This window comes from Capricornis sumatraensis, chromosome 13 (genome assembly GCF_032405125.1).
Source record: "Capricornis sumatraensis isolate serow.1 chromosome 13, serow.2, whole genome shotgun sequence".
Classification (NCBI taxonomy): Eukaryota; Metazoa; Chordata; class Mammalia; order Artiodactyla; family Bovidae; genus Capricornis; species Capricornis sumatraensis.
Window position 1 is genome coordinate 60,440,152 of NC_091081.1, and position 27,655 is coordinate 60,467,806.

Sequence of the window (27,655 nt, forward strand, 5' to 3'; positions counted from 1 at the left end):
AACATTTATTGTTTCCTTTAAGATTAGTAAAGTTTTTAAACTTTTTATTTTATGCTAGGGTATAGTTAACAATTTTGTGATAGCTATAGGTAGACAGCAAAGAGACTCAGCCATACAGTATTCAAAAATTTTAAGTTTCCTGAGATACATACACTTTGAATTGGAATTGATTAGACTCCATAGTAGGAAAATATCAAACTCTCCTTGTTCTGAGTTTCTTCCAAAAGTAATCATTATTTCATTTTTCTTTGTCCTCATAAAGACATATTTAGTAGGACCTACCATATATGGTTACTCTGACAAATCCCACATAAATTACATCATCAACATTCAAAGCACCCTTGCATAATGAGGTACAGTCAATTCTAATGAGCCATGCTAGTGGCTGATGGATGGAGAGACCATTTCAGCAATCTCCCCAAAGCTAGAGATTATGGTGATATGTTTCTCTTTGGCTTTGTAGAATTTTTTTTTTAACCATATACTTGCAAATGAAAAAAGGAAACTAATTATCTGTGAATTTTTAAGAATTGAATCAAAATGATGAAAAAATACAATAAAAACACAACCTAGGAGGAGCCCAATGTTTGTGTGGCTTCCTTTGTATGCCTTCCTACTCAGAGATCTTCTCTTCTTTGACTCCCCACTGAAAAGAGCAAGCATCTTTTCACCAGTCGGTAAAAATACTGAGTACAGAGGATAAGCTATAGCGAGAATCTTCTGCTGAGTCAAGACTTGGCTGAAATTTATGAGGGATTTCTTTTCAGTACACTGGACGACTGATTCTCTGCAGCCAAGCATCAGCTTCTGCACTGGCCGAGGTCAGTGTTTAACAGTGATGGTTTTGACTTCAGTGAAGAATTCATAAGAGTCTTTGGCTCCTTCTCTGCCCACCCCAGAACTCTTCATCCCCCCGAAAGGTAGGTTCAGCTCTCTAATGAGCCAGCAGTTGGTCCAGACCAAGCCTGACTGTAACTTCTTGGCCACCCGGTGGATACGCCCCACGTTGCCTGACCACACGGTAGCAGCCAGTCCATATTTAACATTGTTGGCTCTTTGAATCACTTCCTCTTCACTATCAAAGGGGACGACACACGTCACTGGACCAAATATCTCTTCCTTCATGCAGCAGGACTCATCCTTAACATCTGTTATCACCGTGGGAAGCATGAAGTACCCTGCCTGATTCCTGGGGGGAAGGTTCAACTTATCCACTCCCTCACCACACAGAATTTGGGCCCCTTCCATGCGAGCTTTCTCGATGTAACTTCTGACCTGGGCAGATAAAAAACATAGTAACAACTTATCATTTGTCTTCACATAGCACAGAGAGAATTCAATATTTTTCAAGCACCTAGGAAAGGCATACCCCACTCCAGTACTCTTGCCTAGAAAATCCCATGGATGGAGGAGCCTGGTGGGCTGTAGTCCATGGGGTCGCTAAGAGTCAGACACGACTGAGCAACTTCATTTTCACTTTCCTGTGTTGGAGAAGGAAAAGGCAACCCACTCCAGTGTTCTTGCCTGGAGAATCCCAGGGACGGGGGAGCCTGGTGGGCTGCCGTCTCTGGGGTCACACAGAGTCGGCCATGACTGAAGCGACTTAGCAGCAGCAGCAGCAGGAAAGACATATTGGAGTGGGAAATGGCAACCCACTCCAGTATTCTTGTTGGAGAATCCCATGGATGAAGGAGCCTGGCAGGCTACAGTCCATGGGGTGGATAAGAGTCAGACATAACTGAGCATGCATGCACAGGAAAGACATATAAGGTTATTCCCCCCATAAAATCTAAGGTTGATTATATTTCCACTCAGCTGATAAGCCTGAGGGCAGACATGCTCTAACCATCATCTGGCCAGTCAGCCCCCACAGGTAAGAAAAGCAGAGTTGTTTATTTAATGTCTAAGAACCAGGCATGTGGATAAGTGCTTTTAACACATTCTCACATAATTCCCTCAAAACTCTATTAGCTAGCTACATATTACTGTCCCCTATTTGCTGATGACATAAGTGAATCTCCGAAAGCATACATAGTTCATATGGCTGATAAACAATATAGAATTCTCTTTCTCCTACTCTCTTGCCCCTTTCGAAGCAGCACACTCACGTTAATTAAAAGATGCCAAGAGGCAGCATTTTGTGTGAACAGGGTGTGTGCAGGTGAGTCTCCAGAGGCCCGGCTGGATGCAGAGCCAGGATTTTCAGCAGCAATTCAAATAGTGCAAGGAGCGCTCTGCCTTCAGATGATCACGTCTAAGCAAAATTACACAATTCTCTCTTCGATTTTAGGATAATAAAATGTGAAGGGAAGTGTCGGTTTTCAAATTGTGAATTCATCGAATTTAGCATATAAGGTGACTCACACGAAACTGAATTTCTTTTCTAGAGAAAATCTCCCCAGATAACACAATGATATCTACACTCCTAGCTCAGAAAAACAACCTTGTGACTGATAAAGGTGATACAAAATGGAATGAAATATTGCTCTAAGACCTTTCCTTGAGAGGAGAGAGCAGAGAATCATCAGCACTTGGTAATTTTGGACATAAAAGCAAAGCCTGGAGGTTGGAAGAGCGGGCTTAGGAGTCCAGTAGTGCTCCGATCTCAGGTCCTTACCAGCTGAGGGATTCAAATGCTCTAGGCCTCGGTTTCCTCATCAGAAAAATGGGATTGACTGCGCCACCTCTTTCCCAGGTTCTTGCAAAGACTAAATACGATAATGTATGTAAAGTCCTTAGCATGACACCTGCTACATAGCAAAACTTCTGAAGGTCAGATGCTGCAGTTTGTGTTGATGGTGATGGTGATGATGACGACCGTATAATGCATAATCTGACATCCGCAAGCTGTGAGACTTCAAGGATGCCCCCTACTCTGTATGCCAGTTTTCCTAACTGACAAAGGAGGACAGGAAGCTGGGTTTGGGGGAGAATGATGTATATGTATGACTGAGTCCCTTCACTGTTCACCTGAAATGGTCACAGCATTGCTAATTGGCTATACCTCAATACAAAATGGTTTTGGTTTAAAAATAAATAAATAAAAGAGTGGACCTTAGTTAGACCCAAAGCTTGGCCTTACTGGGGGATAAACCCATGAACTTCCTCTGTGCGTCCTCCAGCCTCACTGTCAACATCCAGCATTCTCTTTCTCTAGTTACTTGCATCTTTGGGAGGCTGGCCTAGAGCCAGATTCTCCAGACAGTCAAGTAGGTGAGGATTCCAGAGAGTAAAAAGAAAACCAAAAACAAAAAGCAACCCTGTGAAAGAGACAAGGGAGACATTTCTGCATCCCCTGAGGATAAAATCACCTGCCATTTCCCGGGCCTCCCCTGCCATCACTGGGAACCTGAGAAGCCACGCCTGCACCTAGGAGCCCTTTGCCTACAGAACATCCGTCACGTGCTCCAGTTGGGTTCTTCGGTCACCGCATCTCCATCTGTTTTGACAATCCCACAGAAGTAGGATGGACACAAAGATCCTGTGGCTAAGTCAGTTTGCAGAAGTCAGAGACCCACTGCAGAAGAGGGTTGGAACGCCAAGATGGCGGCTGGCCTCTCCTTGACTCGCAGCCCCCACAGCTTCCTGGTGAAAGGCGAGAAAACATGACCACCAGTGGAGCATGTCTGCTGCCTCCTTGATCCCAGACTAAGGTTTGGCAGAATGAACTGAAAAGAATCACAGCCTGAAAAAGACACATATGCTTCCTGAGCTGCTTCCACTGGCTCCCTCTCAAAGGGCAGAGACACACAGGGTCCCCTCATAAGACTTGAGCTGTTAAAGCCCCCGTCCAGGGGTTCATGTGGTGAGAGACCCAGAGGGTAAAGCTGCGACTCCTGGCATCCAGGCACACATGTTCTGGGCGGAGCAGTGAGGATGGCAGGTGTCCAGGGACCCTCTGAACCTCAGCAGGATGGTTCTGAGACTTTGAGTGTGTGTGGGGGTGACTACAAGCAGAGCTGAGAGATCTCCCCATGGACCCACAAAACAAGGGGAACCCCACAGCTACCTGCACTTTTGTGTGCATTAGAATAATGGAAATACCATCTGTATTGTTCTTCCCTAAAATATAAAAATAAATGGCTGATGATAAATACTATTTTTAAGTTTTTAACTGTAAAAAAAAAATTTAACACTGCAACATCTTCCAGTAGAACCTTAGAAATTTTTGAGGGGTGTGTGTGTGTGTGTGTGTGTGTGCGTGCAGTCACTCAGTCATGTCTGATTCTTTGCAACCCCATGTTAGTTAGTTAGTTCAGTCACTCAGTTGTGTCTGACTCTTTGTGACCCCATGAATCGCAGCACACCAGGCCTCCCTGTCCATCACCAACTTCCGGATTTCACTCAGACTCACGCTCATCGAGTCAGTGATGCCATCCAGCCATCTCATCCTCTGTCATCCCCTTCTCCTCCTGCCTCCAATCCCTCCCAGCATCAGAGTCTTTTCCAATGAGTCAACTCTTCCCATGAGATGGCCAAAGTACTGGAGTTTCAGCTTTAGCATCATTCCTTCCAAAGAAATCTCAGGGCTGATCTCCTTCAGAATGGTCTGGTTGGATCTCCTTTGCAGTCCAAGGGACTCTCAAGAGTCTTCTCCAACACCACAGTTCAAAAGCATCAATTCTTCGGCGCTCAGCTTTCTTCACAGTCCAATTCTCACATCCATAAATGATCACTGGAAAAACCATAGCCTTGACTAGATGGACCTTAGTCGGCAAAGTAATGTCTCTGCTTTTGAATATGCTATCTAGGTTGGTCATAACTTTCCTTCCAAGGAGTAAGCGTCTTTTAATTTCATGGCTGCAGTCACCATCTGCAGTGATTTTGGAGCCCCCAAAAATAAAGTCTGACACTGTTTCCCCATCTATTTCCCATGAAGTGATGGGACCAGATGCCATGATCTTCATTTTCTGAATGTTGAGCTTTAAGCCAACTTTTTCACTCTCCTCTTTCACTTTCATCAAGAGGCTTTTTAGCTCCTCTTCCCTTTCTGCCATAAGGGTGGTGTCATCTGCATATCTGAGGTTATTGATATTTCTCCCAGCAATCTTGATTCCAGCTTGTGTTTCTTCTACTAAATAAGCAGGGTGAAAATATACAGCCTTGATGCACATCTTTTCCTATTTGGAACCAGTCTGTTGTTCCATGTCCAGTTCTAACTGTTGCTTCCTGACCATGAGGTACCCTCTTTTCAAGATGGATGTCTTAAAAGGGCAGTGTGTTTGAGCTTAACACAACCAGATTTTAAGTGGCCTCCTCTTGACTGTCTTGTCATCATGAGGCATCATCTAAAGGGCACCACAGGGGCAGACTCTGATGCTGGGAAAGACTGAGGGCAGGAGGAGAAGGGGGAACCAGGATGAGATGGTTGGATGGTATCACTGACTCAATGGACATGAGTTTGAGCACGCTCCAGGAGATGGTGGAGGACAGGGAAGCCTGGTGTGCTGCAGTCCATGAGGTCGCAAAGAGTCAGACACACAACTCAATGACTGAACAGTGCAACAACAGGGTCAGAAGCTGGCTTTGTTTACTCTTCTCCTCCGAATAGAACCAGGGCTCAGTAGACAAAGGTCCTGCTGCCCACGTGGGGTAGAGTAGCTCAGACAGCCTGAGGCTGCTTGTTGTTGGAAAGCAGAGTTGCCTGGAGGAGAGCCTGTGGTGGAGTTCAGGAGGGTGTGGTGGGGGGCGGGGCTAAAGAGAGGGCGGGCCCCTTTGAGCCAGCAGGAATACGCAGAGCATCACAAATATTGCATTAACGCTCACAGGACCTACAATACGGGGAAACCCAGCAAGTCTGTATTTGAGCCGAGTTCACGATATGGGACAAAAGGGAGAAATAATCAGAATATGACCAAGAAAAGTCGTAACTACCAATAGGAGCCTGTGAATGGTGTTGGTTTCTTTCACACACAAAAGAGAGTTTGTGTGTGTGTGCATGCACACACATAGAGGGGCTACACATCATTCAACTGCTACAGGAAAGTCAAATACTTTGATTTGCTTCACTGACGCACCTCCCCTCATTGGAGAACTTAATGATTATGACAGTGCCTAGGATAGAAAAACAGTTTCTCTGCTGAGTTGATGAAGAGAGCTTTGAGTCTCCAGTGAGTTGGTGAACTGCACAGGGGTGCCGTGGCCTGAGCTTTCCTGGTGGCTCAGACACGAAAGAATCCACCTGCAATATGGAAGACCTGGGTTCGATCTCCAGGTTGGGAAGATCCCCTGGAGGAGGGCATGGCAACCCACTCCAGTATTCCTGCCTGGAGAATCCCATGGACAGAGGAGCCTGGTGGCTACAGTCCATGGAGGTGCAAAGAGTCAGACACGACTGAGCACCTAAGCACAGACACCACATCAGTTCAGTTCAACTCAGTCGCTCAGTCGTGTCCAACCCTTTGCAACCCCATGGACTGCAGCACACCAGGCCTCCCTGTCCATCACCAACTCCCAGAGCTTACTCAAACTCATGTCCATTGAGTCAGTGATGCCATCCAGCCATCTCATCTTCTGTCTTCCCCTTCTCCGCCTGCCTCAATCATTCCCAGAATCAGGGTCTTTTCAAATGAGTCAGTTCTTCACAGCAGGTGGCCAAAGTACTGGAATTTCAGCTTCAACATCAGTCCTTTCAATGAATATTCAGGACTGATTTCCTTTAGGATGAACTAGTTGGATCTCCTTGCAGTCCAAGGGACTCTCAAGAGTCTTCTCCAACACCACAGTTCAAAAGCATCAATTCTTCAGTGCTCAGCTTTCTTTATAGTCCAACTCTCACATCCTACATGACTACTGAAAAACCCATAGCTTTGACTAGACGGACCTTTGTTGCCGAAGTAACGTTTCTGCTTTTTAATAGGCTTTTGAGGTGGTCGTAACTTCTTTTCCAAGGAGCAAGCATCTTTTAATTTCACATGGCCTGAGCTTAATGAAAGATGCTCCTGGAAAGGTAACTTTTCTCCACAGGAAGCATTCGGAAAGTGGCAAAAGTTATTTTTCACCACTTATTTGCATGCGTGGGTTTACAGCATGGATCGCTGAGTTCAGAACAGTCAGATGAGAGAGAACCAGGGAGCCTCTTACATCGGGTGACACCTCGCTTCACAAGATGGAAACAGTCACAGTTGTGGGTCCCCCAGGCTCACTCTGGGGACTGCTACCTATGTGCCTGCAATTGTGCAGGTGAATTTGACTGGAGGAAGACACAGCTATGCTGGCTGGCCTCACTTTAAATCAATGACCATATGCTTTGTTAGTGTGACCACAAGTGATCACAGCTCCGAGGGGAGCCCTTGAAGCTGCCCCGCTGACAATACTGTCACTTCAAGTCCATGTCTGTCTCTCCTGATCTCCTTGAAGACTATCTCAGAACTTATCCTCCTCCTTGAAACCTTCAACACCATCTCCCCTCCTCACCTTGCTTCCTATTTTATTGAGAAAACAAAAGAAATAAGAAGAGACCGGGAAGACTGACACTGCATTTCCTACCTGTGGGAATCTGTGCTTCACAGTATAGTGAAAGTCAAAATTCAAATTCAAGTGTGGCAAGTCTGTTGAATCTACGTAAGGGCTCTGGCCCTCACTGGTTAACCCATGGGGGCGTACTACCATTACCCTTGCTTGGTCTTAGTTACCATAGCTCAAAATGAGATCTTTTAACTCCAAAATTCTATGACTTACTGTGGGAGTTTTATCAGGAAATGAAAATGATCTTAAAGACCCAAATTCCACAAAGCACCCAGAGAACACCTTCTTCAGTGGCTTCTCCCACAAAGACCTCACAAGTCACCCCACCAGTTAAAGTCTACATTGTTCAGACTGGATTCGCACTTCCAGAACCCCTGTTTGCTATTACCCAGAGGCAGAACCTTACTGCCTGAGAACTGACTGGGAGCATTTACCTGTGGAAATCCCTGCCACCCTCAACCCACAACATTAGCATCAGCTGACCTTTATGCTTTGAAATTTGCTTTCCTCACTCTACTGACTGGCTCTATGAAAGTCAGACTCCATGCTGACTTCCCAGGTTTATTTATGTCATGTAGGTGCTGCTTTAACTTGACTACATTCGTGTATCTATCTTTAACATTTTCAGACTCAGTGCCTGGAGACAATTCCCCACAGATCATAATTAAAAAAAAAAAAAAAGAATAGGGTAGTAATTTAACAGTATTTCAAAGATGGTGCTATGCCTTGGCACTGAGTTTCTCTCCCCATAAGTATTCTTTCTGGAGTCACAGATTTAAGAGGACGAATTTACGGTTGCCAAGGGGAAGGACCAGGGAAAGGGATAGTTAGGGAGTTTGGGATGAGCATGTATACTCTGCTGTATTTAAAATGGATAATCAACAAGGACCTGCTGTATAAATGGCCATCTCTTTGTGGCTACCCCAGGGACTGTAGCCTGCCAGGCTTCTCTGTCCATGGGATTTTCCAGGCAAGAATACTGTAATGGGTTGCCTTTTCTCCTCTAGGGGATCTTCCTGAACTAGGGATCAAACCTGGGTCTCCCACATTGCAGGCAGATTCCTTACCATCCGAACCACCAGGGAAACCCTGCATAGTACATGGAACATGGCTATATTTAAAATGGAAAACTAACAAGGCCCTTCTGTATACCACAGGGAACTCTGCTCAATGTCATATGGCACCTGGATGGGAATGAGTTTGGGGGAGAATGATACATGTATATGTATGGCTGAGTCACTTTGCGGTTCACCTGAAACTGTCACAACATTGTCAATTGACTACACCCCAATACAAAATTTAAAAAAAAAAAATTTTTTTTTAAGAATTCTTTCTGAAACTTACACAGAGGGTTTTACTTACTTTCTCCAGATGAGCTTTACTGATCAGGGCGCCCATGTCAGCCGATGGGTCAGAAGGAATACCAACTTTCCACATTCTGGTCGCCTCTACAAACCTCTTTAAAAATTCACTATAGATGCTCTTCTGGACAAAGATCCTGCTGGTACACAGGCAGATTTCACCCTGCCAAGAATGACTCATGAAGACAAGGACAAGCCAGGGGGCTCCACTGCACGGACAGATCACCCTGCACTCATGAGTGCCTGTCACATATCCGGCATGGGTCTAGACAATGGGAACAGCAGTAAACAAGACAAAGTCCCACTATCTGGAATACATGGCCTTGTGGGGAAGACAGGCAACCATGCAATAAAGCTCAATAAATAACACAACTTCAGGCCATGACCAAAACAATACAAGAAAACTAAGCTGAGGATAAGAGTAGAAACTAGTGGGGAGGGAGAACTTTTACTCCCTTTTACCAAAGGGAGTCCTGGATGACACTAGGGAACAGGGAATGTTTGAACTGACCCTTGATTGATGTGAAGGAGCCAGATGGATAGAGGTACAGAATTCTCAGCAGTAAGTGAGAAATGAGCTTGGAGTGTGTAAGGGAAGTGAGGAAGGTGAATGGGACTGAGGTGGGGGGTGGAGGCAGGGATGGGGTCAGAGCAACGTAGGGTATAAAGGCAGGAGGTGAGGAGTGAGGCAACATCATACAGAATCTTATAGGCTCACAGGCTCACAAGGAGCTTGCATTTTATCCTCAGTGTCATGAAAGGATCACGGACAGCTTTAAGCAGCAAGAAGATGTGGACAGGATTTACATTTTTAAATGATCATTCTGGCAGCTGTGTGGAGAAAAGAATTGGAGAGAATGAGAGTGGGTTAGGAGAGCTTTTCAGACATCCCGGTAAGTGGACCAGGTGGAATCAATGGAGATGAGAGAAGTGATAGGAGTCCACTGAGATCAGCAGATTCTTCAAGGGGCAAGGGGACTCCAAAAGGGTAAAGAAACTGGCCAAGATGCTCCAAAGAAGATTCCAGATATACCTTAAAGATAGAACCAATAGGACCTATTGGTGGATGAGTGAGGTGGAAGGAAAAGAGGAGGTTAGAACAAGCATGAGTCCCAGATTTTTGGCCCAAACACACAGTGGATGGTACTCTCTTCTTCAGAAAGGTAAACTCGAGGCAGAGAGAGCAGAGACGGTGCAGGGAAAGGAGGGGAGGAAATCAGTTCTGCTTTGTTCAGGTGAAGTTTCAGATGATACTGGACCTCCAAACATAGACACTGGGTGTTCCAGGGAGAGTCACTAACAGGTTTCTGAGTGAAAAGCCATCCTTACTATTATTTGAGCATAACATGTAATAGTTTACAAACCACATTCTGGACTTGTCAGCATTGTGTATGTATGATTGCACCTGTACACAGAAACAAATATTTTCATCACATTGATATTGGATCTTCACAATTCTTCCAATGACCAGGAAATACAAAGTTCCTTGAGGCTCCTCCATGATTTTAAGGTAAGAAACCTGCTTGAGATTGGTTCAAATATTTATTTGAATGTGTGAATGCATTTGAGGTGCTTTTGGGTGGGGGCAGAGAATAAGGTTTCCAAGAAATAGGACTCTTGGACAGCAAGAAAAGCCTGGGAAAAGTATAAATAGAGGAAGGGAGAAGCCAGAAAGCAATCATTTGGCCCATGGCTGGTCCCCCATAAGAGTTCTGAGGGCAAGAGGAGAAGAGGGTGACAGAGGATGAGAGGGTTGGATGGCATCACCTACTCAATGGACTTGAGTTTGAGCAAACTCCAGGAGATAGTGAAGGACAGGGAGGCCCATGGGGTCACGAAGAGTGGGACCTGACTGAGCAACTGAACAACAACAGGAGAAGAAGAGCTTGCTAAACAGGAGCTGTGATGCCACAATGCCACCAAGTGACATTAAGACTGAAGAGATGGTCAAAACAGTAACACAATGTAACCATTCTCCTTTCACTGAAATAGCCCTGCACAGACCTACTCAACCTGGTTTTCACTGTGATGCAACAGATGCAGTTTGACAAGGCTGCTGAGTTAAAAACAAGCAAAAAAACAAAGGGGGAGAAAAAAAAAAAAAAGAAAAAAAAGACATACCTGGTTGGCAAAGCTGGATCTGACAGTTGTCGGAATGCACTCGGCCAGGTTGGCATCTTCAAAGACGATGGCAGGATTCTTGCCCCCCAGCTCCAGCGAGAGCTTCTTGCAGTGGGGGGCACTCAGCTGTGTGATGCGCTCGGCGGTGGGCTGGCTCCCAGTGAAGGAGATGAGGGGCACCTCTGGGTGGGACACTAGGGCCTCGCCTACCCTGGGCCCCGTTCCAAACACAATGTTTACCACACCTGGGGGAACACCTGGATGGGAAGCAGTACCGGTTAGAGCTATTCTTCTCAGCGTGTCAAGGGCTTCAGGTTACATAGAGATTCTCCTTCAAAGTGCTTTGTTTGTTTGGTTTTGGGGGTGGTGTTTTTGGGTTTTTTGGCAAAATGATTGCTGTCAATGTTGTGTTAGTTTCTGTAGCTTGAATGGGGGTGAGAAGGGACGTTAATGGTTGTCTCTGAAGTGAAGTGAAGTCGCTCAGTCGTGTCCGACTCCTTGCGACCCCATGGACTGTAGCCTATCAGGCTCCTTCATCCATGGGATTTTCCAGGCAAGAGTGCTGGAGTGGATTGCCATTTCCTTCTCCAAATGGTTGTCTCTAGTCAATAGCAAAACAGAGACAACAGCATCATCTCTGCCTGTATTATGCCCCAGCTGGAATTTCTCTGGGTGCTTTGCCCTAGAAAATGCAGGGTTAAACGTCCTGTGTAATTCATTCCAGAGTACTGACTAAGCCTCAGGGGCTGAGGATGCAGAGATACCCTCAGGCAGGCTAGGCCCTGTGAGAGAGGAGAGCAAAGGTTAAGTTCAGGGAGCATCCACACTGCAGAAGCCAGAGAAGAGAGCGGCTACCTCCCTAAGAGAGAGAGGGAGGGTCCCCCGGAGAAGGTGACGTTTGAGTTGAAGGTCCTGTTCCCCATGATCTGGATGCCATCACCCTCTAAGACTGAGTGTCCAAGAACACCCCCAAGCAGGTGCTCCAGGCTTTTCTATTACAAAAACGTACTGCCCTATATCTGCATGTATTCATTACGTGCTTTATGGATTTACCTGTTCACTACACATCCACCGCTAGAAGGGACACCAGCCAAGGGCAGACATGGGCCTGTGTTTTGCCCTCGATTGTATCCCTTGTGCCATGGCCTACTTTGCCAGATAGAATGAATACTCAATTTTTTTTAAAAAAATCTTTTTTGGGCCATGCTATCGGTATATGGGATCTTAGTTCCCCAAACAGGGATCGAACTTGGCACCCACTACATTTGAAATGCAGGGTCTTAACCAGCAGATTGCCAGGGAAATCCCTAGAAAAATATTTTTAATGCATCACATTTAAAATAGATCAATGAGAAAAGAAGATATAATGCTACATATATATGTTATTAAAATAATTTTAGTAATAATAAAAATAAAAATGTAAAGAGATAACACCAGTAAATGCTCCCATTTATTGGGTGCTCACTGTGAATCAACTGTAACTATAGTGGGTTACACTATAGTTAACCCACTATAGTCTAAAGTGGGTTACACCCTTTACATCTCCCAATGGGAGGTACATCATATTAATATCCTCACATCACTCATGAGAATATTGAGGCAAAGTGAGGTTAAATAAGAGCTTCCCAGGTGGTGCTAGTGGTAAAGAACCCACCTGCCAGTGCAGGAGACGTAAGAGACTCAGGTTTAATCCCAGGGTTAAATAACAACCAATAGAAGGCAAAACTAGGTTTTGGTTAGTAAGCAATTATTAGGTCAATGAATGCATGAATGTGTACAGCATCCAATTCAGAAAAGGTTCTTGACTTTGGGAAGATTTAAGTGTTCAGAAGAAAAAAATCTATGTGCAATCGATTGCGTCCAGGAAACTCTTCGGGTTTGCATGGAGGTAGCTGAATATATTCCCTGTGTTTGCAGGTTTGAACAACAGGAGATGCAGAAATGCTCTTTTGTAAGGTAACTACTCTCTCGCTCCTATCATAGTTCCCTTGCTCCGACTTAGACATACTCTCTTGGATTAAAATCATCTCTTCAAGAATATGCTCTTAAGGTATACATGATAAGTTCTCACTGATGATCCATGATCATCAAGAACCCCTTCCCACAGAGCACAGCCTTCACCATATCACCTTGAGGCCTTATCCAGGTGAGCCCCTAAGGAGACAAGGGTCTGGCAGAGTCTCCCTCTAATGGTCCCACCTCCGCATTCAGCCTGCAAACTTGTTTGAAATCCAGCTCAAGTGCATCCTGGATCATAGACACCATATGAGAGCAGCTGGGCCATGGGTTGGGCCAAAGAGGAGGTTTGAGGGAGAGGTCCTGCCAGCTGGTGATAGGGGAAAACAAGGACAAAGTTTCCCGTCATTCACATTCTCATGAGTCCCGCATCTCCATCACTATCGAGCTTGTAAATATTTGCCCCGTATTCAAATAGAGAGTTGAGAGCCAGAGAATGTGGACTGTTGGACTTTATGACTCCTGAAGGCAAAAAAAAAAAATGGCTCAAATCACTTCTAATGCTTATTTTAGCATTTTTTTAAAAGGGTGAGAGAAAACATAGAAATACCACATATTTATCATCACAGGAAAATGAGCTCATTTCAGTGGGCAGAGTGCCTTCTACACAACGGAATATACATTTTGATTACATTTCCTTGAACTCCAATGTTAATAAATTGAGTTATGTATCTAGTGGCTTGTATTTCTCAAAACCATTTTGCCATTTGATCCAGACATTAATGAAACTTTTCTAGAGACATTCACCTTTTACCCTTAAGAGATTCTGGTTAAAGAGAGGGAAGACAGTTTAATTGGCAAATAACAATTCACTAAAATTCAGAGTAGGTGGCTAAGAGACAGCAAAGCGAAGGGAGGCCTGCCAGTGCCACGATATGGCTGGATGCTGACAAGGAAAATTTTAAGCTTAAATAGAGCAGAACAAAAATTAATAGGAAGGGCCAGAAATCTACCACCAGTAGCCACTTCAAGAATGAGGGCAAACATTTGGTGCACCCAAGACAAAAACAAATATTCTAAGACTTGCAAAGAGGTATTCATGTGTACTTCAAAACATCTTAAATGATTTTTTATTTCAAAGGAAGTTCATCTTCCAAGTCTGTGTGAACACTCAGGACTAGAAGAGCTAGATCTTGCAATATCCAGACTGCACTGGCAGGTGGTTTTAGCTTTCTTACACAGTTGGAAGTTTCTCTTAGAGTGCTCTAAGCAGTAAGTAGAGGAGATTGACACCCCTATCCCAGTGGAGAGACTGAGGGCTCATGTCAGGTGCGATTGGATCATCACCCTCTCAGTGTTTGTTGGAGGAGGAGAGTTTGGAAAAACCAGCTCAGAGGGGGAGGGAGGGAAGGACCATCTTGGTATAACAGGTTTATTCGCCCAGAGGAATAACAGTGCAATGCTGTGCAAATAAATGGAAACATTAAACTCTCGTGCAGACTGGGTTCTGAGTTATTTGAAAGGGGAGGGTGGTTAGACAAGAGCAATCCTCATAGACCAAGACGTAGCTGATTTTAGGACAGGGAGGTGTCCAGGATGCAGCTCTTTGGTCCCTCCCCACCTCCTCATGCAATCTCCCAACACAGGATGAAGCAGAGCAGAGGCCCCCCTTCTGTCTCACACCAAAGAACCAGCGAGCAAGAGACAGGGAAGAAAGCCCTTGGACCGTTGCAGATACTAGAGACTCAGTTTTGCAAAGAAAGGGATAGAACACGGTCACCTTTGTAAGGAAAGGATGACACATTCTGGGATGCAAAGGAGGTAAGGACGTCCACTTCATCCTTACCAGTTTGGTAAGGATGTTTCCAGAGGTCCAGAGCAGCCATTGACGTCAACCCAGAGACCTAGGCTGGTTAACCTCTTTCCTCCATAGGATACGAGGGAGCTAAACCAGGGTCACAAGGCTCCATGCGCTTCCCTAAACAAGCACCACTTAACTTGTCATCTATACCCTGGAGTAAGGAACTGGCTTAGCTATCCTGGAAGCCAACATGTATGTTTTGCTTTGAGAGAAAAGATGTTTAGGAGAGAGAGACAGGCTTTCAGCAACCGCCCCCTCTATGGTCGTGAGTGAGTGGGGAAGCACCTTCTCTGGGGGCTGGAAGGAAGCGAGCACAGCAGAGACTGATATGGCCCGAAAGACAGCCTGTTCCCCCATCCCGCCTGCAGGTCACTCCAACCCAGAGACATGAGCTCAGGGCCTCACAGTGAGGGGCTTCCTCGTGGGTTACAAGCTAGAGCCTCCTGCCTGTGACCTTCCAACCCTGGCACGGTGTCGGCTCAACACTCTGGAATGAAGCCAGGAACACACGTGGCCATTAAACCATCTGCAAGAGAAAGACAAGGAGCCACGGGCATCATCATCCACTCGGTAGTGGGTTCCAGGGCAGGGAAAACTAAGGGGTGTCTGTCTATTCAGTTCTCTTGAAAATGGGAGGTTTGTCTCAGGCCTTCTGTTCCTACGCAAATCAGAGTGGTATCCAGCAATATTTTCTTTTCATCAAGATCCACCAGTGGTGCCAATGCAGGATTTAAATTGATGATTGGAGACACTGTCTGGGGCAGGCTGGTGTCGGATTTGGTCGGGCTCTTGTAGCCGGCCGCTGTGCCGCTGTCCTTTGCTCTGGGTACTGTCTGTGGAGCGCCACAGGGAGGACTGTCCCACAGCAGTGCGTTCTGGGCAAGGATAAAGGAAGCAGTGGGAGCAAAGCCCGTGGATCCGCTCAGAAGAGTGTATTTCTCAGAAGAGGTTAAGGAAGACAAATAACCAAAGATGTCCCTGGGATCTGCCAAGCAGATTTCTATTCAAAATAACTTTTCAGATGTCAGTGGCCCCAGACATAGAGAACAAATGTATGGACACCGAGAGGGGAAAGGAGGTTGGGATTGACACATATACACTCAATCACGTCTGACTCTTTGTGACCCCGTGGACTGAAGCCTGCCAGGCTCCTTGGTCCATGCGGATTCTCCAGGTACAAAAACTGGAAAGTGTTGCCATTTCCTTCTCCAATATATATACTACTATGTATAAAACAGATAACTAATGAGAACCTCAGCACAAGGAGCTCTACTCAATGCTCTGTGGTGACCTAAATGGGAAGCAACTCTAAAAAAGAGGAGATGTATGTATATGTACACCTGATTCGCTTTTCTGTACAGCAGAAACTAACATAACATCGTAAAGCAACTATACTCCAATTAAAATTTTTTTCCATTATTTTAAAAATGTCAGTGACCCTACAGTGGCTGAAGCCTACAAAACATACATCTCCAAAGCCAGTCATGTGCCTCTCCTCTGACACCCTAACACTGATTACCTGCTTTCTCCAGGAGTCTGCACATCATCCACGCGGTCACGGAAGTCAGCTCGCTGGGCTTAGCTATCACTGTGTTGCCAGCAGCGATTGCTGGAGCGATCTTCCAGGTCAGCAGATAGAGGGGTAGATTCCAGGGACTGATCAGAGCAGCTAACAGAGGAGAACAGAAGCATCGCCAGCAATGACATACCCTTCAAAGCAGATGGGCCAGACATGCTTTACTAATGAAAACTCCTTCATGCTACACCAAATGTCAGCTTGCTCTTCCAAAATCCCAATCGCTTGTGGAATTTCAATGCTTCAAAAAATTCCACAAAAGAATCTCCAGTCTTTTGTAGAATTTCTGTAGAATTTCAGAGAAATTAGTCTAAAATATATTACAAGCAGCCATACCTTTAAAACTATAATCAATACAGCTTACTCTTTTCTTGATGACTTTCAATTATATTTATAAACAAGAACAATATAAGTACCAGGGCTAAAATGCTGTCACCTCTCCCTAAACAGTCTTAGAATGTGATCAGTATTGAGGTTTGTAGACTGATCTTTGTACTGTCTCAACAATCTTTTTTTAATCTTTAAATGGTCTAGGCACTATTTCTTCTAAATTTTTCCACTTGTTTTTCTAATTAGTTGTGGATTGAAAAATAAGATCTTAAATTGTTCACAATTACTTGTAATAAATAAGAGCAAATAGGTTCTGAGATGTGAAATCCATTTTAGCTAACCCAGGGAATTTTTTACTAAATAACTTATCTCTAGGTTCTCACCTGTATCCTAACAAGATAGGTTTGCTGGCTAAGTAACATCTGTAACATTTAGAATGTGTCTTCATGTAAGAAGCCTTCCAGACTTCTGACCACAAAATACATAAAAAATAAAACCCACATTATGAATAAGTAAATGGAGTCACTTTATTTTATATTCTACCCTCAAACCTGAGCTATGAAAGTAAATATGCTTTATATATTATTAAATTTCCCACTGAAAAATCTGCTCTTCAGGGAGTAAGAGAATATTTTTGCAGCATAATGTGTTAGTATACTTCTTAGAAGGAGACTAAAGTTTTGTTATACTGCCTTGAAAATGTTATTTCCGAAGGGTTCAGATCACCAAAGTGGCAAAATGTCCCATTTTCTTTTCTTTAACTTATCTTCTTTTATCCTATCATAAAATGGAACTAGTAAAATATGGAGTTGATGGTTTTTTCTCAGAGGAAAGAGTGACATCTAGTGGACACCTTGAGTCATTGCATATATTTCTGAAATGCAGGAACCACAGAGATAAGTATCAATAGATAATACAGTCAAGGCTTATTCATCACAGTACCAGGCACTGTTCTAAGTGCTCTACATCTATTAATTTATATAATTCACATACAACATATATAGACAAAATTAAACTATTCTCCTAATTTCCAGAGTACAATACTGAAGCACACAAAAGTGACACCCTACTGTGATCTTAACTGCACTACTTTCCTGAAAGTTTTTTTTTTTTCAATTACAAGGAACAAAATGTCCTGGTTTATGAATTTATTCTCAGTGTCATTTCTTTCCCTGTGATTCCTCAAGAACAATGTAGGGATAAGTAGGGAATTTGACACAAACAAAATAAACTAGATTTAGATTTTTAAGGTCAATTAAATTTCAGATAAAGCAGAAGTTTCTTTTTTTTTAAAGTCTGTTCCTTTCGATCACTTCTACAGGGCTGACCAAGCATCTCTATGTGCTACTGTGGCCCAGCTGTCATTGCACAGCACCTACCGATGCCCACAGGGGCCCGCACTGTGTAGTGCAGACAGCCCAAGTGGTCCATCTGTGTGCATTCAGATGTGTGGTGCAGGATGGAGGAGGCGAAGAACTGGAAGTTCTGCACAGCCCGGGGAATGTCCATGGTTCTCGCCAGGGTTATGGTTTTCCCTGTAAGAGGTCAGCAGAAGGCACTGTCAGTGTACTTCACCTCGAACTTGGAGGAGACTCTACCACACACATATCCCAGCTCCCTCTGAAGCAGCTTCTGTTCCTTCCAGCCTGGGATGGACATTGCTTGATTACAGGGAGTGTTGATCATGGTTTAATAAGACTATGAAATAATTAGATGAGATTATAAGATGAAGTAGAAGTGGTTAGAAGTGAGTCAAATAATCTTTGCTTATTAGACTGAATGATTCATAGCTATCATCATTCCAGATGCTACCACTTCACCCGAACCAGCTCTTTCAATTCAGAATCACCAAGCTTTGGACATGCAGCAGAAGGGTTGGAATAATGGGTGTTAAGACAGCTGTGTTTGCACATCACCAAAAAAACGTGATGATATTGATTAACTCCTCAGCACACAGTGGAGCCATTAAGATGAGCATGTGGCAGAACGCTGATGGGAACCAGCAGAGGATGCTGTGTGGCCCTTGCTCACCATCACGGGCCCCCCGCACTTCCTAGACACACACTTACCTGAATTGTCCCTTAGCTATCTTTAGTGATGCTGGAGACTCTGCCACGTCAGGAAGCATCTTCTACTTAAGGGTTTGGGGTCAAGATGCTTTCTAACTTTAGGCCACTTTACAGCACACATATACATAAATACATACGTACATACATACATACATACAGGGCTGCTCAGGTGGCACTAGTGGTAAAGAACCTGCTTGCCAATGCAGGAGACTTTAAGAGGCGCACGTTCGATCCCTGGGTTGGGAAGATCCCCTGGAGGAGGGCACGGCAACCTACTCCAGTATTCATGCCTGGAGAATCCCATGGACGGAGGAGTCTGGTGGGCTATGGTCTATAGGGTTGCAGAGTCGAACACAACTGAAGCAACTTAGCAGCAGCAGCATACATATACATATTTATACATACACGTATATCCTAACATATCTTTACAGAGATTTGCAGATGTTTACTCCATTACGATGACTTCTGGGAAGCAGCTTTAAACATTGGGAAATTGTGTTGGGAGTGGAACAGTGACTGACATATTGGAAATCTTCCTACATTACTTGACTTTGTGCCCTTCAAATTATCTTTGCTTTTAGGAAACAAACTTGGGTTACCAAAGGGAAAAGGTGGGGAAAGAGATAAATTAGGAGGTTGGATAACATATACACACTACTATATATAAAATAGATCACCAACAAAGACCTACTGTCGAGCACAGGGGACTATACTCAATATCTTGTAATAACCTATAAAGGGAAAGAATCTGAAAAAGAACATATATATATACACACAGAGACTCGTGAGAGTCCCTTGGACTGCAAGGAGATCAAACCAGTCAATCCAAGAGGAAATCAGTCCTGAATATTCATTGGAAGGACAGATGCTGAGGCTGAAGCTCCAGTACTTTTGCCACCTGATGCAAAGAGTCGACTCTTTAGAAAAGACCCTGATGGTGGGAAAGATTAAATACAGGAGGAGAAGGGGATCACAGAGGAGGAGATGGTTGGATGGCATCACCAACTCAATGGACATGAGTTTTGATCAAGCTCTGAGAGATGGTGAAGGACGGGGAAGTCTGGCGTGCTGCAGTCCATGGGGTCACAAGGAGTCAGACGTGACTGAGCAGCTGAACAACTAATACACACACACACACAGACACACACACACACACACACACACACACACACACACACACACACAGGCTTCCCTGGTGGCTCAGAGGGTAGAGTCTGCCTGCAATGGGTTCCATCCCTGGTTCGGGGAGATCCCCTGGTTCGGGAGGAGGGCATGGCAACCTACTCCAGTATTCTTGCCTGAAGAATTTCATGGACAGAGGAGCCTGGCAGGCTACAGTCCATGGGGTTGCAAAGAGTCGGACATGACTGAGCAACCAACACACACACACACACACACACACACACACACACACACACACACACACAAGACAATCTGAAGAGTAGTCACACACTTATATGAATGTGTATATAGACATATATAACTGAATTACTGTGCTGTACACCTGAAACCAACACAAAATTTTAAATCAACTATACTTTAGTTTTTGTTTGTTTTGTTTACTTTTAACTTTTTATTTTACACTGGAGTAAAGCTGACTGATGATGTTGTAATAGTTTCAGGTGCACAGCAGAGCAATTCAGACCATACATACACACGTATCCATTCTCCTCCAAACTCCCCTCTCATCCAGGCTGCAACATAACATTGAGCAGAGTTCCCTGTGCTCTGCAGTAGGTCCCTGCTGGTTATCCATTTTAAACGTAGCAGTGCAACTATACTTCCATTAAAAAAAAATAGTAAAATACAAATGAATAATGCAGTTAAAAAAGAAGAGAGACAATTTTCTTTTTTTTTTTGGTTTGAAACTCTCTACTTAGAACTGGTGGAGGGCTGCAATCTCAACCCTCTCTCCCCAAATCCATGCCCTTTGCCATAAGATCTCTGTAGTTCTTTCTACCAACAGTGTGTTTATTTCCCTGCCTCTTCAACTTGGGTTCAGCCTTGACTTGCTTTGACCATCAGACTGAGGCAGAAGTGGGCCAGTTGCAAGCCTCAGCCTTCAGAGGCCTTGGCTGGTCGGGCTTTCCAAGCTTTACTGCTGCCATGAGAAGCACTGGGTGGGCAGACCTGATGGGCCCACAAGGGGCCACATGATGAAAGAGTCCTGAGTTCTATTCATATGATTGACAACTTGGAAGGAGGGCGTGAATGGCCAGCATCTGAGTAAGCGCATTTCCATTCAGGACAGGGCACTAGACTTGGCCCCACTAGAGAGCTGGCAGGAGAAAGAGGGAAGAGGCTGGCACAGACCCCTCTCACCTTGGTCCTTGGACTCAGCCTGGGCCAGCTCCTCCAGGGACTGTTCCAGCAAGTCCGCCAACCGCTGTAGCACCTGTGAGCGCTCCTGGGGGCTCCGGGAGGACCAGCCTGGAAAAGCTGCTCTGGCAGCCTCCACCGCGGCTTCGACCTTGCAGCAGCAAACAGAAGAAGGTCACCTTACCCTGTTGCTCTTGAGGAGCAGAAGCTAAGAGCTTCTAGTAATCACGTACAGATGTGAGAGTTGGATCCTAAAGAAGGCTGAGGGCCAAAGAATTGATGCTTTCAAATTGTGGTGCTGGAGAAGACTTTTAAGAGGCCCCTGGACAGCAAGGAGATCAAACCAGTCAATCCTAAAGGAAATAAACCCTGACTATTCACTGGAAGGACTGATGTTGAAGCTCCAATACTTTGGCCACCTGATGCGAAGAGCTGATTCATTGGAAAAGATCCTGATACTAGGAAAGATTGAGGGCAGGAAGAGAAGGGGATGACAGAGAAGGAGATGGTTGGATGGCATTACCGATTTAATGGACATGAGTTTGAGCAAGCTCCAGGAGATAGTGAAGGACAGGAAAGCCTGGCATGCTGCAGTTCATGGGGTCACAAAGAGTCACACATGACTGAGCAACTGAACAACCACTCGAGGGTTGGATGAGTCCAGAACCCAGGTCTGTATATGTCTCACTTTTTCCTGCCTACTTCCAAATACCCTTATGGCAGAAAGTGAAGAGGAACTAAAAAGCCTCTTGCTGAAAGTGAAAATGGAGAGTGAGAAAGTTGGCTTAAAGCTCAACATTCAGAAAATGAAGATCATGGCATCTGGTCCCATCACTTCATGGGAAATAGATGGGGAAACAGTGGAAACAGTGTCAGACTTTATTTTGGGGGGCTCCAAAATCACTGCAGATGGTGACTGCAGCCATGAAATTAAAAGACGCTTACTCCTTGGAAGGAAAGTTATGACCAACCTAGATAGCATATTCAAAAGCAGAGACATTACTTTGCCGACTAAGGTCCATCTAGTCAAGGCTATGGTTTTTCCAGTAGTCATGTATGGATGTGAGAGTTGGACTGTGAAGAAGGCTGAGTGCCGAAGAATTGATGCTTCTGAACTGTGGTGTTGGAGAAGAGAGTCCCTTGGACTGCAGGGAGATCCAACCAGTCCATTCTGAAGGAGATCAGCCCTGGGTGTTCTTTGGAGGGAATGATGCTGAAGCTGAAACTCTAGTACTTTGACCACCTCATGCAAAGAGTTGACTCATTGGAAAAGACTCTGATGCTGGGAGGGATTGGGGGCAGGAGGAGAAGGGGACGACAGAGGATGAGATGGCTGGATGGCATCACTAATTCGACGGACGCTAGTCTGGGTGAACTCCAGGAGTCGGTGATGGACAGGAAGGCCTGGCGTGCTGTGATTCATGGGGTCACAAAGAGTCGGACACGACTGAGCGACTGAACTGAACTGAACTGAACTTCCAAATATTTAACACTCCTCAGTGCTGAGTTGCCCATGAAGTGTTGTTTACTTAACCAGCAAAGCAGGGCACCACAAAAAATAACCCAAATTCTCCATTTCAATCAAGTTATCCAAAATGTGGTGATAATCGAAAGAAGCTATTTCAATAGCTGGTATACATTTTCAGTAATTTCAAAATACTGAAGTTTTTGAATATCATATGAGAGAGAAAACTTAAGGGTGTACTGAATCCCTAAACTCTTAAAGAAGTTTTGACATACTTGATAAAATCTAAAAGTTTGAAATCACATCCCAGACTGTCTTTCTGACTTGGAATAACTTGTCATATTAGTTATGCATTGACTATTTTTTATATTTAAAGGAAGATGCTAAATGCTTTGCACAAATTATTTCATTAACTCCCCTTTAAAGTTCTGTAACATGAGTATTGTTAAGCCCATTTTACAGATGAACAAACTGAAGCACAGAGAGCTCAAGTAACTTGTCAGATGTCACACAGCTAATAAGTGGCAGAATCAGAATGTAAACCCAGGTCTTCGTAGTTCCCAAGACCACAGCTGGCCTGCTATGGCATAACCACAGTCCCTGCCTCTGCCTGGCTCCACCCAGTGGAAGGGCCCTCTGTTGGAGAAGAATTTGAACAGATGGCTTGGGGACCGGGTTTTAGAGTTAAATCCAAAGCAAACAATGAACGGGAAGATGTGAGCAAGGCCAGTTCATGCAAGCAGAATGAATTATCAGGGCATCTTCTGCCCCTTCAGGGCTTTCCTGGTGGCTCAGTGAGCAAAAAGTCCACCTGCAATGCAGGAGACCACTTGGGATGCAAAAGATCTGGGTTCGATCCCTGGGTCTGGAAGGTCCCCTGGAGAAGGAAATGGCAACCCCCTCCAGTATTCCTGCCTGGAGAATCCCATGGACAGAGGAGCCTGGCGGGCTACAGTCCATGGGGTCACATGAGTTGGACACAACTAAGCAACTAAAGCACTGCTGCCTTTCTCCTTTCTTAAAACTGATTGAGGGATCATTATACAACTTGTGACTCTTGTTATCATTCACATTTTGCTTCCCTGGGTTTTTGTTCCAACCCTGTGTATGTTATAAACACGTTTATTCCTGTAAAATTTTCAAAATTGATGCATCATGACATTCTGAGTGATGAAAAATTTTTTAGTGAATTTTATAGAGATACTCTGTCTGACTGTGTCTCAGATGATGACAGTTTTTCAGAATATAGTCCTGATTCAGACAATGTAAATATTAGGCCAAGAAAAAGACGAATATCCTTGTGATCCAACATTCACTCACCTAACCAATCACCAGCCATAGGCATTGTGTGTGTGTGCTCAGCTGTGTCCGACTCTTTGCAACCCTGTGGACTGTATTTCACCAGGCTCCTCTGTCCACAGGGTGTTCCGGCAAGAATACTGGAATGGGTTGCCATGTCCTATTCCAGGGGATCTTCCCGACTCAGGGTTTTGAATCTGCATCTCTTGCCTTTTCTGCATTGCCAGGTGGATTCTTTAACACTGAGTCACCTGGGAAGCCCACAGCCATAGGCATTATGTTCTGTAAAAATCCCCGGTCAATAATGTGTTAAGCAGTATCTAAGCAATGCCCTTTCCAGAGACGGCACATCCAGAGGCTGTGTCTCATTCCTCCCCTCTCTCACCTATAATCACACATTTTCTTCCACCACGGGACCCATATCAGTCTCAGAATCTTCTCCCACAGTCTTCCAGCCATCACAGCATCTTTCCTGCCATTTCCTTCTCCAGGGTATCTTCCCGACCCAGGGATCAAACCCACATCTCTTGCATTGGAAGGCCCCTTCTTTACCACCGAGCCACCAGGGAAGCCGTTCTTGCATCACATGACGGGACAGTTCAGTGGCCCGCTCACTCCAAATCTGATCTACACACCTTCCTGTTTTCTTTATGTAAACAAGGTCACTTTCAGATAAGCTAAAGGTATAAGAAATGATTCTCATCCTAATTATAAATTTCTGGGAATTGGGTGGTTTCACCTCAGAAACCAAATCTCAAATCTCCACCAGGAGCTGTAGTCTCGGGGACACCCCACTGCCAGCCAATAAGAGGAGAGTCAGTGTCAAATCTAGTCTTCTTCCAATTGTCCATGTAAAACTCTGATCTTTTTGAAAAGCAGAAAATTCAAGTCCAGTCATATTTTCTAAGTTGTCTTCGGTCACATTCGTCTTATGTCTATTTAATATAGAGCACGTATTAATCCACTATATACAATAATAACAGCAAAAGCTAATACTTGGAAAGCTTTTACCAATGCTAGACACAAAGGGCTCTACATATGCAAGTCTGTTTAATCTTCAGAACAACACTGAAGATGTTATTACTATACCCATTTTATAGATAAAGAGACTGAGGCACAGGGAGGTTCAGCTCTAAGTTCAGACCATACATAGTAAGTGGTGCTGCCAATCTTTGAAGCCAGGCAGTCGAACCCCAATCTGCGCTTATGACTGCAACACTACAGTGCAAAAGCTACGAAAGTGTGTGCCTGTGTGTGTGTACGTGTGATCACTGATATAAGCACGTTCAGTTCAGTTCAGTTCAGTTCAGTCTCTCAGTCGTGTCCGACTCTTTGCGACCCCATGAATCACAGCACGCCAGGCCTCCCTGTCCATCACCAACTCCTGGAGTTCACTCAGACTCACGTCCATCGAGTCCGTGATGCCATCCAGCCATCTCATCCTCTGTCATCCCCTTCTCCTCCTGCCCCCAATCCCTCCCAGCATCAGAGTCTTTTCCAATGAGTCTACTCTTCGCATGAGGTGACCAGAGTACTGGAGTTTCAGCTTTAGCATCATTCCTTCCAAAGAAATCCCAGGGCTGATCTCCTTCAGAATGGACTGGTTGGATCTCCCTGCAGTCCAAGGGACTCTCAAGAGTCTTCTCCAACACCACAGTTCAAGAGCATCAATTCTTCGGCGCTCAGCCTTCTTCACAGTCCAACTCTCACATCCATAAATGATCACTGGAAAAACCATAGCCTTGACTAGATGGACCTTAGTCGGCAAAGTAATGTCTCTGCTTTTGAATATACTATCTAGGTTGGTCATAACTTTTCTTCCAAGGAGTAAGCGTCTTTTAATTTCATGGCTGCAGTCACCATCTGCAGTGATTTTGGAGCCCCAAAAAATAAAGTCTGACACTGTTTCCACTGTTTCCCCATCTATTTCCCATGAAGTGATGGGACCAGATGCCATGATCTTCATTTTCTGAATGTTGAGCTTTAAGCCAACTTTTTCACTCTCCTCTTTTACTTTCATCAAGAGGCTCTTTAGTTCTCCCCTTTGTGCCATAAGGGTGGTGTCATCTGCATATCGGAGGTTATTGATATTTCTCCTGGCAATCTTGATTCCAGCTGGTGTTTCTTCCAGTCCAGCGTTTCTCATGATGTACTCTGCATAGAAGTTCAATAAGCAGGGTGACAATATACAGCCTTGACGTACTCCTTTTCCTATTTGGAACCAGTCTATTGTTCCATGTCATGTTGTCATCCGTAAAATAAGGATGATGATAAAGTTTCACTTACAGGTGTTACAATGCTGATTTGGGACAATTTTTGTTCCATGGCTTAGTGACTGCACAGCACAAGGCAGATGCTGGAAGAACAGGAGCCCCATTGGCAGCATAGCAGCACTTTTTTGAGTGACTTTTAGGGGACACTGGGCTTGTAACCTGCATGACAACCATATTCTTCAAGCCAGAAAAACATAAGATTTGTGGGATCAGATGCAATGTCTGCAAGCTAGGTTACTGGGAAATCCAAAATGTACATTCCTCTGCTGGCGGGTGTACTGATCCCTCTCTTTCTCATCTGAAAAGGCTGAGTCATTAGCTGCAGAAAAGATTTCACCTGAATTTGATGTACTTGTCATTTTTACTTTATTTCAGAAAGGACTCAGACAGAGAGAACTGGAAAACACAAAGCTGGATTTTCCCCATGTAATCCCAGGTCATTCGAAACAGATAAAACTGTGGGTTACAGTTTAACCAACAAACTAGTCAATATTTGCAAACTTTAATCCAGAAGTCTAAAGGTTTTTTTTAAATACAAAACAGATTTACAATATTATTAACAATAGAGAAAAAAATATCTTAACCCTTTTTAAAAAAACGCCTTGCATATACTACTTATTTGTTAATATATATATAAAGACTACACTTATCTTTTAAATAATCTAGTTCTTTGTGCTTGACAAAATAAATTAAAATCTATTAGGCTTTAGATGAGTATACATTCATCAGCCACATTTATCACCTCAAATATATTTATTTTCTCAGTGCAATAAGATACTAATAAAATATATCTTAAATATCTTACAAAACTTGAATAATATTAATTTTACATTACTGAAAAAAAGTTTTAACGTGTGTTTCCTTTGAGTAAGAAAAAGTAATGTTAAATTTAAATCGAAAAATATGTAGGAATTTGATTTTGCATTTCATCGTTGAAATGATCAGTATTTACTTTATTAGATAATTTGAAGACATGAAGAATTACTAGAGGATAAGTAATCCCTGGGTTTAAAAATTTTGTTTACTTTAGTGAAGTAACAGGTTTTCTGGAAATCCATGAATATAGTGGCAAATTCAGGCAAACTTGATTGAGAAAGGGAACACTTAGTAATATGATAATTCTTACAAATACTACTTTTTACCAGCAGCCACTGAGGAATGTCTGAGAGATGTGGCTCTCTGTGAGGTTATCTAGGTTATTAGTCACTTCTGCATATGATCACCTGAGATTTGTTCCATACATCATATATACTCAGCTACAAAGTAAACCTTCTTAGAACTAAAAACCTTCCTTTGGCTAACATTTAGCAATCCCCTTTGCTCCTCGAAAATTAAGTACCACAAGTCACTGCCAGGCTAAGTAGATTTCAGTCTCCTCCAGCTGAAGGTACTCACCTCTTCTTTCCCACTGTTTGGCACACGGCAGTACACTTCCCCTGTGGAGGGATCATAGGAATCTAGGTATGAGCTACAAGGTAAAAATTTTCCACCTATAAAGTTTTCCAGCATCAGAAGACCCCCTCTTCCAGCCATAGTAAAGGATTCGCCTGCCCTTCCC

The 27,655-nt window shown here is 44.1% G+C and overlaps 1 protein-coding gene across 3 annotated transcripts; it reads right to left on the reverse strand.

Annotated features, from left to right (window-relative positions):
• On the reverse strand, positions 1–27,655 carry ALDH8A1 (aldehyde dehydrogenase 8 family member A1). 3 transcript variants are annotated; one of them, XM_068985078.1, is made up of 7 exons: positions 27,493–27,655; positions 21,064–21,211; positions 18,052–18,207; positions 16,286–16,435; positions 10,950–11,206; positions 8,830–8,991; positions 1–1,275 (listed from the first exon to the last, which is right to left on the reverse strand). In XM_068985078.1, the coding sequence occupies exons 1-7, from the start codon at positions 27,628–27,630 to the stop codon at positions 823–825; spliced, it is 1,464 nt and encodes a 487-aa protein (XP_068841179.1). In that variant the 5' UTR covers positions 27,631–27,655; the 3' UTR covers positions 1–822. The 3 variants fall into 3 exon arrangements, with proteins under 3 accessions (XP_068841179.1, XP_068841181.1, XP_068841180.1); XM_068985080.1 differs by lacking the exon at positions 16,286–16,435; XM_068985079.1 differs by lacking the exon at positions 8,830–8,991.